This window comes from Oryzias melastigma, linkage group LG17, assembly GCF_002922805.2.
Source record: "Oryzias melastigma strain HK-1 linkage group LG17, ASM292280v2, whole genome shotgun sequence".
Taxonomy (NCBI): domain Eukaryota; kingdom Metazoa; phylum Chordata; class Actinopteri; order Beloniformes; family Adrianichthyidae; genus Oryzias; species Oryzias melastigma.
The window spans coordinates 14,944,782-14,957,082 of NC_050528.1; the positions used below are offsets into that span (position 1 = coordinate 14,944,782).

The 12,301-nt window shown below is 41.0% G+C and overlaps 2 protein-coding genes and 1 long non-coding RNA gene across 5 annotated transcripts in view; 2 read left to right on the top strand and 1 right to left on the bottom strand.

The window, feature by feature from the left end:
* Window positions 1–11,211, bottom strand: part of LOC112144294 (tripartite motif-containing protein 16) — a 23,760-nt gene extending 12,549 nt beyond the window's left edge. Inside the window, exon 1 of the mRNA XM_024268778.2 lies at window positions 10,115–11,211. Coding sequence (XP_024124546.1) covers window positions 10,115–11,179 — 1,065 coding nt within the window. The 5' untranslated portion in view covers window positions 11,180–11,211. The remainder of the gene's footprint in view (window positions 1–10,114) is intronic.
* The window catches only part of LOC112144307 (tripartite motif-containing protein 16-like), a gene marked incomplete in the record, with an annotated part of 1,074,856 nt that overhangs the window by 328,270 nt on the left and 734,285 nt on the right, over window positions 1–12,301 (top strand).
* LOC112144402 overlaps window positions 4,998–12,301 on the top strand; it is a 32,214-nt gene continuing 24,910 nt past the window's right edge. Inside the window, exons 1-3 of one of the 3 annotated variants that reach the window (XR_002918885.1) lie at window positions 4,998–5,129; window positions 5,605–5,718; window positions 8,412–8,601. This is a non-coding gene — a long non-coding RNA (uncharacterized LOC112144402). Of the gene's footprint in view, window positions 5,130–5,604; window positions 5,719–8,411; window positions 8,602–12,301 lie in introns of those variants that run through there. The other 2 variants (XR_002918882.1, XR_002918883.2) reach the window with 2 other exon arrangements.

Consider the following 12,301-nt stretch of genomic DNA (forward strand, 5'->3'; position numbering starts at 1 on the left):
GAAGCGAACCTCAAGGTTGTATGCCTGAAGAAAAAGCGCCCAATGCACAAGACGTTGGTTGGGTGACTGGAGACTGCTGAAGAAGGTGAGAGGGTTATGATCAGAGTACACAACAACAGGGTTACAGCCAACATAGACCTCAAAATGTTGTGAAGCCCACAACAAAGTCAAAGTTTCCTTCTCAATAACCGAGTAGTTCAACTGATGCGGACCAATTTTCTTTGAGAAGAAACAGACCGGTCTGTTCAGCCCATCTGGTCAGCCTGTAAAAGGACTGCACCAGCATCAACAAAACTGGCATCCACTTCCAGACAGAATGCTCTCTCCCACTGGGGAGCTGCGAGGACAGGAGCATTACAGATCAAAGCCTTTATCATGTCAAATGCTCTCTGACACAAAGACGTTTTAAGCAGGTCAGTAAGAGGAGCCACAATGGTGGAGAAATTTTGGCAGAAACAGCAATAGAACCCCACCATGCCCTAAACCGCATCAGCTCTTTCTTTGTGGTGGGAGCTGGATACTGGTCAATGGCCAGAACCTTAGGACGTACAGGCGGTACAGTGCCCAGGCCCACTAACCGTCCCAAGTAAATCACAGTGGCTCTTGCAAAATCACACTTTGACAGATTTACAGTCAGATTCTCACTAGCCAGGTGTCTGAAAACCACCTCCAACCTTTGAAGATGTTCCTCCCAACTATCCGAAAAAACCACCAAGTCATCCAAATAGACCGCACAACCAGTAAGGCCTCATACCACCCGATTCATCAGATGTTGAAAAGTGGCTGCTGCATTTCTTAGCCCAAAGGGCATTACATTGTATGAATACAAACCACTTGGCGTAATGAATGATGAAATCTGCTTGGCCCTAGCTGTCAAAGGCACCTGCCAATAACCCTTTAATAAATCCAATTTTGTCACAAACCTTGCCCCTCCAACCAAATCAACACAATCGTCAATACTGGGAAGAGAGAAGGAATCTGGTCTCTTGACCCCTTTTACCTTGCAAAAGTCAGTACAAAAGTGGAAAGCCTGATCAGGTTTGGGCACCAACAAACACGGCGAGGCCCAGCTGGAATCAGAAGGGACAGCAATGTTGTTACGGATCATGTAGTCTACCTCCAAATCAAGCTGCTTTTTTCTTCTCAGGGTGAACCCTATAAAAACGCTGTCTGATAGGATCAGCATCCCCTACATCTATGTCATGTTCTATCAAGTGGGTACAGGACCGAGTGTCCCGGAAATGGCATACAAATTGGCGTATCAAACCAAGTAAAGGATCACGCTGAGAGGCCACCAAGTAGTCCAAAAAGGATTTCCTTTCTCTCAAAGTGGCCAAATTATTCAGAGAACTTCAGAGAACTAGACACCCCGAACTCTTTCTGATCCCGCAATTCCTTCTCCACAACAGGAGAAATAACCAGAGAAACAGATGGGGGGGGGGGCTGGCAGACCAACACCTGGAATCACAGAGACACGGGAAACGTATGGTTTCAAAAAATTCACATGAGTCAACTGAGTCTTTGATTTTTGGTCATGAGTAGAAATCCAGTAGTTGAGCTCAGAAAGCTTCTTAACAACAGAATTAGGACCTGTGTTTTTTGCCTGAAAATGAGAAACAACCACAGATACTGAAAAGCATTTTGAGTTGCAGAAATTAAGTTTTACAACAGTGTCAGCTCATTCATCGACACTAGTCTGTGTGCGCAAAAACCACAACAGTCTACGCCTTTATGTAGATTTTTGCGAATTCAACCAAAAGACGATATTTGATTGCCATCCATTGCCAAGGAAACAAGATCTTTTAGACAGTCTTGAAGGAAACTCCTAGTTTTCTATATTGGACCAGGGCAGTGCATACCATCAGGGTTTTGTGAGTGAAGAGTCAAAGCATTTAACAGCTTTTAGCCCACCTTGGGGACTGTACGAATCGGTGCGGCTACCATTCAGTCTTACCAATGCGCCGGCTGCAATCCAGATGTGTATGGAAGGAGTGTTGGAAGGAATCAGGGAATCAGGGATGAGTGTTGTGTGCCTTATTTGGCTGATGTACACTGTTAATCCAAAACCTTTGATGAGCATGTAGAACATCTCAGAAAACTCTTTTGCAGAAGGCAGCAACATGGTAAAAAACTTTGTCCATCAAAAAGCAAAAAGGTAAAAAAGCAAATATGTTACCTTGGTTGGTCAGTTTCAGAAGTAGTTCATCTTGACCCAAAAGACTTGGATGAAGAACTCAGGACATTGCTGGGAGTTCTTGGCTACAACCGATCATTCATTCAGGACTTTTCATGACTGGAAAGACCTCTGTTTGAACTGCTCCAGAGCTCTGAAACCAACCAGGACAACAAACCAGCACCAAAAATTCATAAAGGACAATCAAAGAAAAAACACAAAAGTCAACCTCCTTCTTGAACACCAATAACATGGACCGGTGAACATCCATACCAAAAGCAAGACGACAGACTGAGGGTAATTATTTATGGTTCCAGAACTCTGAATACCTGCTGAGAAAAAAATGATCATTTACATTCCAGGAAGCTAGAGTTTCTGGTGCTTAAGTGGGCCATATGCTACAAATTCCGTGACTATCTGTACTATGCTCTAACTGTCCATGTCTAAAGTTCAGCCAGATTGAATCCAGTAGGTCATAGGTGAGTGGGAGAGTTAGCTGACTTTCATTTTGAAATCAGCTATAGACCAAGGAAGAGGAATGCAAATGCAGACATGTTGTCTAGACACCCTTTGGAGACAGCACCAAATTAATGAGCACACAGAAACAATGCTGCCTGAAATAGTGTCTGCTGCAGGCAAGGAAGTAAGGGTTGATGTTCGGGGAGCAATGCTGCATCTTCATCCCCAGCATCACCGCTGCGGATGGCAGCCTGACCAGAGCCATAGAAGGGCTTCGTGCCCTCGATGGTAAAAGGAAGAGCACTCCGGGGTTGACGCCACCATGTGGGATACATGGCTGAATGTGTTCGGCAACTATAAAGCCCTTGTGTCCTCTATTCTAGTCTCCGTTGCAGTTTTTGCAGCTATTCTGACCTTATGTGGATGTTGTTGTATTCCCTGCCTTCGTTCTTTAGTTAACCGATTGATAATAACTGCTATCTCACCAGCAGCGCCACCACCGGAACAGCTGTACCCTCTTTTAGGTGACGATCCAGAACCTGAACCAGTTTCTGATGAAGGAGAAGCCCTCTGCCTGCCTGACCTGTTCCCAGACCCTGGTGACTATGTAGGGCAAAACGTCTGAGTGTAAATGTATTTGTGCTCATATATGTGATCCTCCAGCTGAAAACCTTCCCAGGAGGTGGCTGACAGGTGATGTGAGAATTTGAGCAAATATGTGAGAAACAGGGGGGAATTGATAGAGTTGTACATACATTTATCTTATATTTGCTTTGTATGATTTTAACCTCTCTTCTCTTCTGCTCATTCGAGGTCTTGCTCAGCTGGTATCTGGAAGGATGCAGTCATCCCAGGCTGAAGGCTGTCTGGAGGCTGACATATTACAGATACTCGAAGAGGCTGACGCAGACATATTGCATTGAACTATGACATTAATGATAGTAGAACCAGTTTGAGGCTGTTTTTCCTTCCACACCTTGAGAGCAGCAAATGTAAATAAAATAAGACCGCCCATGAAAGGTTATAAATATGGAAACCCTGAACCAAGATCTTCAGAGCAGGTGGAGACTGGTTTGAACATTCTCTGTCTGTTCTCCTTGTGCAAGTAAAATCTGATTTAAGAACTGACCCCTCTCTTGTCTTCCTTTCAGAGAAATGTTTCAGGTTGTTTGAACCTAACAGTTGCACAACGACAATGATTTTTTATATGAATTATGAAACCTTTTATGTTTTTCTTTAAAAACACATAAAAGGCTTTAAAGCCCAAAGCGATTCACTCATGTACACAAACATTCACACACTGATGGCGGCTCTGATGCCTTACAGTGGCGCCAACCTCAACCATCAGTTTCGGGGTCTTGCCAGAGGACACTTTGGCACACAGTTGGGCCAGGTGGGAACTAAACCTCTGCACCAAAATTAAAAGAAATCATTGAGAGTAAAATAATTTACTGCACATAAGTCTGCTAAATGGTTACTTTAAGACAGCTTTGAAAAACAATAGCAAAAGTAAAAATGCCAGTTATGATCATCCCTCTTTGAGGGATATTGAACAACAGGCAACAAGACTAAATAGCATTTAGACCCAAATCATTCAACAGTTTTACTCCCGGAGGACAATTTTGCTGCTTATGGTAGCCACACTGTTTAGCCACATTGTTTTCTCCCAACAATGCCAGCACATGTTCGAATACACCTCTTTCAAGGGTTTTTCTTTGAAGGGCCTTTGTCATACCTTTCTTAAACCTATATCTTGAGCCTATATCTCAAGCTATACCCAGATATATGATTATATATTATATTTGGCACACTAATGAACACATTATTTATGAAATATGAGTTATTTTTGTGAACTCTTTACACACCCAGAAGTACCACGCCTCAATCTCTGAGGCTCCGCCTTTCGCTCCTTGTGGCTGCTGCCCATTTCATGACATCAACCTCGAGCCTGAGTCTACGTTTCACCCCAAAACAAACACATTTTTTCAAATATGGATGTGCATATTGTTTATCTGCTTTAAGTAGCACAGGCGTTTATTCCAAAACATTTGGCACAGACAGAATGGAATGGATAATGGGTTCATTCTGCGGTGAAATTTTGTCACAAACCATAGACAACACCACCAGATGAACATTTGAGGGTTTATTGAAATGATGAGAACATTGCCTTATGTTCTGTTTAGCATTGTCTGTGAATGTTTTTATTCTCTGTGAAACACCATCAATCTCTGAATCAAAAATCATCTTCGCTTTTTTTAGAGTCTAGGAAAATAGTTTTAAGTAAAAACAATCCCTTATTATTTTTTTTAAATTTGAATTTACTTACTTTTGTTGTTTTTACATAGTTACATTCAAACTAGTTTGATTTATTGCTATTCCCAATCTGTCCGCTAGGTGGCAGCGTAACTGAATGGAGTAGATACGCACCAGAGGAAGAATAAACCCTCTTGTTAAAATGCTACCAGCAGCTCAACTTGTGTGCTGTTCCATATCACAGGTTAGTAAATACTTTATTTGATAAGTAAAGTGCAAACGTTGAACCTGAAGATCTCACAGACAATATGGGTTCATGTGTGGTGAGTTTAAACGTGTAGGAAACGTAAGAACATTTATAAAGAAAGAGTAAAGTGTGTTTAAAGCTAACTCGCTAATGTTAGCAGTCAAATATATTGAAAATAGCAAATGCTAGAAACTAGTTTAAACAGGACAATGGTGCAAGGAACTTTTATATATAAATTATTTATAAAACTTAACTTTTACTGGGTTTATGTGTGTTACTAAAAGTACATATTTTTTGGTTTAATACCAGATGTCAGAAATGATATTGAGGAATCGTTTTTAAATACATGACGGTTGTGGGAAAGACTGAAAAACAGTGCCAATCAACATGTACTTTTTTGTTATAATTCATGTATATTTCGATTTCATGGTTTGATTAAAGAGAGCAGCTCCCATTTTTATCTCATTGGCAGACTGACAGTGTTTCGAGCAAGAGACATCCTGCGAGCATCCCTTTCAGCACCTGATTGAACAGCCTAAAGACTAAACCACGGGGGAAGTCGTATGCGATGTAGTTGTTGACCCTTGTAAGTAAATGAAAAAAAATGTTGCGAGAGCTGGGATACAGTAAAATGTAGGAAAAAAAGTTAATTTGATCGATATAGGACAAGCAGTTTTGCTCAGGAGCGAGGGTGGAGAAGGCTATACATGGGTTGGGGACAGGCGGAGTGGGCGTGGCTACGGTCACTTTGATTGATCTAAGATCATGAGCCATCCTAAATGTTTTAGTCCCAATTTTCTGGACTAGCAAAATTGGCATGATTCATAAACTTTATGAGTGCTCCAAAAGTTTTTTTTTTTGTAGCAAACCTGCTATGGCATGGGTGTCAAACTCAATCGCACAGGGGGCTAAAATCCAAAAACACACCTTAGTTTGCAGGCCGAAACAGGATAAATATTTACTGAACACAGTAAAACAAAAATTTTAAAACCATAAAAACATAACTATGAATAATAAAAAGGCAGGAATATTATTCTAGAATGAATCAATTTAAACCTTAAAAAACGTCCAATGTTTTAATCTCCTTAAAGATATATTTTGTCAAAATGATACAAGTTAAAAATAAGGGCCAGATCCAGCCTCCAGACCTTGACACATGCGGGCTATGGTGTCTGCAATACCAGCCTGTACCTGTGATTTATGTAGACATTCATTTATCCAAATCAGATTGGAGAATTAAATGTGAATAAAAAGGAGAGTGTGTAGAACAGAAGCCAACATTCGGACCACATGGACGAGGGGAGAAATGCCAGCATGTCAGCTGCCTCGTCATGGTCTGTCACCTCTGCCATACCAGCGATTGGTGTTCTAGGGCAGAATCAGTGACTGTGGATGCAACAACCTGATATGCTTTTAATGTGAGGGAGTATAAAAGTCCTTCCCACATCATTCAGCCACAGGACCCAATTCTCTACCCTGGTGATTGAGGTTGATGGTCATAGGCATGTTGGGGACACTTTCTGCCCCCATGCAAAACCATTCTTGCACTACATGTGTCAGCTGGACCTCTACAGCCACTCTCTCCTCAGTCACACAAAAACCTGTTTGACTTAATCACAGAATTATTTCCTTCTAATAATATTCCTATACTCTGAAACTGTCCTGATAAAGGTGATCTTCACAATCATGCTTCTGCATGGAGAGGGTCACCAGGTAAGCCATGGGGTCGAAACAACATCTCCAAAGACCTCCACTTCTAGAATAGACCCTTTTCACGGTGACGTCAGACAAAATGGCTACAGGGCCGAACATGCGAATAGTTACTTCCGGTGTTCGGATTTAGAACAGCAAAACTGACAGATGACACACCATCCATCCATCCATTTTCTTGACCGCTGTGTCCCTTTTGGGGTCGCGGGGGTGCTGGAGCCTATCCCGGCTACTGAAGGGCGAAGGCAGGGTACACCCTGGACAGGTCGCCAGTCTGTCGCAGGGCACAGATGACACACATTTAAGTAAATAAAAGGTAACAATTTCAACAGAAAAATGTACAATATTTATTTTGGAAATGTCCTGCCGAACTGTATTGTCATTTCCTCTCCTAGATTGTTCACAAATCTAAATACAAATTTGAATAATCCTTCAATATTTGAGGTTCAATTGAAAATATCGACCTTTCATTGTCATGGTTGAGCCCTGCACCTTCAGCGCCCCCCTTCCTTTATCTCCACTCTAATTTCTTCCACCTGTACTGATTTAATCTTGAGTGTGCTCCAGCTGCTTCCACGCGATTTAAGGTGCTCAGGTTCACTTCCACTCTGCTAGTTCGTTGAGTCTATTCACATCTCAGCAATTCATAGTTCAGATCTCCTAGTTGTTTCATGGTTTTGACCTTGTTTGTGGCCTGGATTAAGAGTTTAGCCTGTCCCTTGTTTGGAGTTTTCCTGTCTCTGTTCCCTCCTCGGGGAGTGTGGATTTTCTGGAGCTCTAATCTCACTACGCCACAGAAAGAAGCCACTCTACACCGATCATTGCTGCTCCCACTTCTCCATTGGGGATTCGCCAGCAGATCTGCTGACGTTATCCATCCTGCACAATTACACCCTGGAGTATTTGTCTGAGGATTTCTAACGCTTACCACATTAAACACGGAAATGTACTTTAACTGGGAAGAAAAGATCTTCTGCAGCTCTACATCTCATCCCTATCGTGGAAAGCTAGTGGTAGCATTAGCGTTAGCATAAATTAAAAGAAGAAAATCTTAAATACCTTCATTATCAAACAAGCAGCATTGAATGAAGTACCTGTAACCTTCGTCTAACTATGATCGGGTTGTCAGAGAGAAATAATCCACGACTTATTTAACATCATCCATACAATTTTTGGGGAAGCAGCTGTGGACCATTCTGCAGGCGGGATTTCTGACATTTGTACTTTGATTTGTGAAGGATCTTAGAGGGTAAAATAAATACAACCAGGCAGGATATTTATGAAATAAATATTGTAAAACTTTCGGTTACAAATATAAAACCTTCACTGACAGGAATGAAAGATTACATTTCATTATTTACGTAAAATTGCTTTAAACAGTGTTCAGCAGTCAGCTCTTCTAAACCATAGACATTATATAAAAACCAAAAGTCACTCTTCACAATCGTCCTGTTTTTGTGACGTCACGTGAAAAGGGTCCATAGACAAAGGATAATGTAATTTCCAGGCTTCTTATGGAACCTGCCCATCAAAGTTGTTCCTTTGTTTTTCTTAACATGTCATCTGGAGAAGATGCAGACGTGTGAGAGACCTTTGAGGACCTTCTCACGCTGACGATTCCCACACTAATGATTTTATGGCTAACTTTTAGTTTTCTTTTCTGTAACCAGGCAACCTATACTTTAATAAAAGGGGAGCCTGTGTACGCTCTCACCCAGATCAGTGAAGAAAAGAATCATTCACAGATCTCTTCGTAACAGATTTCACTTGCCTCTAGTGTCTGTTTTATTTCTAAAAATATTTGTCTTGGAAGGAAACTACTTTAACACTAAAACTGAATTCAAGAATAAAAAAATCTAATCTGCCAAAGAGGAGAAGCTGATTCAATTGAAAACCAGACATTTGGTGTTTTCAGGTTTTGAATTATTGAAGTAGGAAAACTTTTGGATCACAACTTGAGCAAAACTTCTCATTTGGCTGTAATGAAGCTGTTTTATTGCAGAAACTCGAAAGGATGCGACTGACTGACAGAGATGTTTCTGCTCTAAACATGAACTCTGTACTTTCTGGAGTTCCAGGAAAACAGCTTCAGTTCTTCCCCGGATTATTCCCACTTTTTGTCATCAAATATCACAAAAACTCTGGATTGAAGACAAAAGAATCGGGATGTTTTATTTTGTCAAATGATCAGAAACATCTTTTCTCTGAAGAACAAAGACATTAAAACACAAAGCTTCAAACCAAAGTTGTCAAATGAAGCAAAAAGAAAGATAACAAAGTTGTAAATGTTCTTCTTTCTACAAACACAATCTTCTCCTTCAGTTTGTTCTTTTGTAGTTTCTGTGTAGAACAAACAGAGAAAGTCTTTGATTGTGACGTCACTGATTCCATTTGTGTTGCAGCTTCCTTCAGTTCACATGAAAACACAAAAGCATGAACACAACATTTGTGTGAAAAATGAATTAAAACAATCTAATCACAAAGTACAAAGAAAACAAAAATAAAGCAGGTCCATCTTCCAAATTGTCTCTACATTCTAGAGATTTTTCATTTCTCCCTTTGTTTCTGAGAACAAACACGACTCCACAGAATATTAACAGTTAAAAAGTTTAGTTCAAAATGATGGAAAGCAGAGAAATCACTGAAAACAAACATTTAACTTCTTTCAGGAACTATTTGAGTTTACAGAACTCTGCTGAGTCTCTAAACCCATCCAACACCACTCCAGCATGGAGGTTCTGAGTGAATGTGGTCTGGACTCTGTGGAGGAGAGTCATGCTTTCAGAGACGCTGTAGAAGGACAGAACACCTGCTCTGTGATCCAGGTACACTCCTATTCTGGAGGAAACACGAGCTGAGATGGAGGTTTTTATTCTTTTGTGGTAAAATGAGAATCTGTTTGGAGAACAATCTAATCCCCAAGATCTGTCATTAAAACCCAATTCACTTTCATCTCCAGATCTGCTGATATTCTTGTATGCAACTGCTACACAAACATGGTCTCCTCTCCACTCAACCTCCCAGTAACAACGTCCAGTCAGACTCTCTTTACTCAGAACCTGAAGATAATCAGTAAATCTGTCTGGATGATCAGAATAAGACTGAGGTTGTTCCATAAACATCACCTTTCTGTTGTCCTCTGACAGTAACAGTTGTCTGTGTGCTGTGTTTGGATCCAGTGTAATTTGACATGAATATTTCAAGAAGTCAGCTCTGCTCTTTGGTTCTGGTCCTGGCAGTAAAACATCCACATAAGTGACTGCCAGTGAGATGTTTGTCCATTCCTCTCTCAGAAGTTCCTTCAGTTTGTCTCTGAGCTTTGACACAGCTGCTGTCACCTCCTCAAAGTATGTCAGAGGACGGACATTGATGCTGGATGAGTGTGTGGACTCACTGAGTGGTGGCAGTGAGAGGTAGTTGAGCAGAAACTGGCTGTGATCCTCTGTGAGTGAGAGCTGCTTCAGCTCAGCGTCTCTCCTCTTCAGCTCAGTGATCTCCTGCTCCAGCTCCTCCTGAAGATCTTTGACTCGACTCACTTCAGTTTGCTGCTGGGATCTGATCTGCTGCTTCACATCACAGCTTCTTTTCTGGATGAGATTGATCATCTGAGTGAAGATCTTCTCACTGTCCTTCACTGTTTGATCAGCAGAGTGATTGATGGCCTCCACCTCCTGTTGAAGCAGCTTCACCTCTTTCTCTCTGTCCTGGATTCTCTGCTGGATTTGTTGTTGACTCTCCTCCAGATCTCTCTGCCTCTCAGTCCTTTCTGCTGCAGCTGAGACTGTGTCGTGTCCTCTATGTTCATCCACAGGGCAGAGATAACAGATACACTTCTGATCAGTACGACAGAACATCTTCATCACCTCATCACGATGAATGGAGCAAATCTTCTCCTGCAGGTTCTTGGAGGGTTCCTCCAACTTGTGTTTCTTGAATGCAGCTTCATCCAAATGAGGTTCAAGGTGTTTCTTGCAGTAAGAGGCCAGACAGATCAAACAGGACTTGATGGCTTTCAGTTTTCTTCCAGAGCAGACATCACAGGACACATCTTCAGGTCCAGCATAGCAGTGATCAGCAGGAGCAGCTTGGAGTCCAGTCTTCTTCAGCTGATCCACTAAAGCTGCAAACATAACATTTTTCACCAGAACAGGTCTCGGCATGAAGGTCTTCCTACACTGAGGACAACTGTGGATTTTCTCCTCTTCATCCCAGAATCCTTGAATACACTTCATGCAGTAGCTGTGTCCACAGGGAATAGTCACCGGATCCTTCAGCAGATCCAGACAGATGGAACAGCTGAAGGTTTCTTGATCCAGATCGACTCCTTTCTGCGCCATTTCTCCTCTCAGACACGAAGACTGTGTTAGTTTCACTTTCTCACAAACAGGTTTGACTCTGATCCTCCAATCAGATGTGTTCACTATGAGTTCAACCAATCAGCTTCTTTCTTCTCTTCCTGTTTGTTACACCCATCATGACGGAGGAGGAGCTGCAGATCAGGAAGAGAACTTTAGACAGAGGATCATTAACTTTATTAAAAAAGAAAATAATCAAAATTGTTCTCCTTCAGCAGATCTAGACAGATGGAACAGCAGAAGGTTACTTGATCCAGATCATTTGTGGTCGTTTTACTACAGAATTCCAGTTGAAGAAGCTACAGTTCTATCTGCAGTGATGGTTTCCTCACAGCTTGTTTCCTTTAAAGACTTTGAACTTTCAGATGTTTTGTCTTCAGGAGGAGGGACTGCAGGATCAGATTCCAGGACAGTGTGTGACTTCACCGAAGACTGTACTCCAACTCATAAATATGTATTGTTTTACAGTCTGTCAAAGATCATGGAAAAAAAGTACAAAGTTCTTCATAGTTATCAACAATTGTGTTACTATATTGGAGGTAGAAATCCCAAGTTGCATCATTTGCTTGAAAGCTCAAAAACGGAGGAAATAATAAAACTATTCTATATATCTTTAAAACCTTTTTTCTTTGAGCAGTCTGTGACTTGAATCAATTAAATATGAAGAAACTCTCACAGCTGTTCCTCAGTTGGAGATGAAGAGTTGGACGCCATAGTGCTGCAGATTCAACATTGTCATCCAAATGTTGGTTGCAAGATCCAGAAGCTTCCACGTTCAAATAAAGCAGGGATGTCAAACTCAATCGCACATCGGCCAAAATACAGAACACATTAGGTTGCAGGCCGAACGTAGTAAACATTTAATGAATACTCTAAAACTAAACTTTTAAAACTTTAAATCCGTAATTTTTTTTAACATAATCATGAATTAGATATATTTCTGCTAAATATATATATATATATTAGCTAAACTCCAAAACAGCCTAACAAACTTAAAAAAAAACAACCATAAGTAGCCAAAATTCAATTCAATTCAATTTTATTTATATAGCCCAAAATCACAAAGAGATTTGCCTCATTGGGCTTCAAAATATAAACAATTGT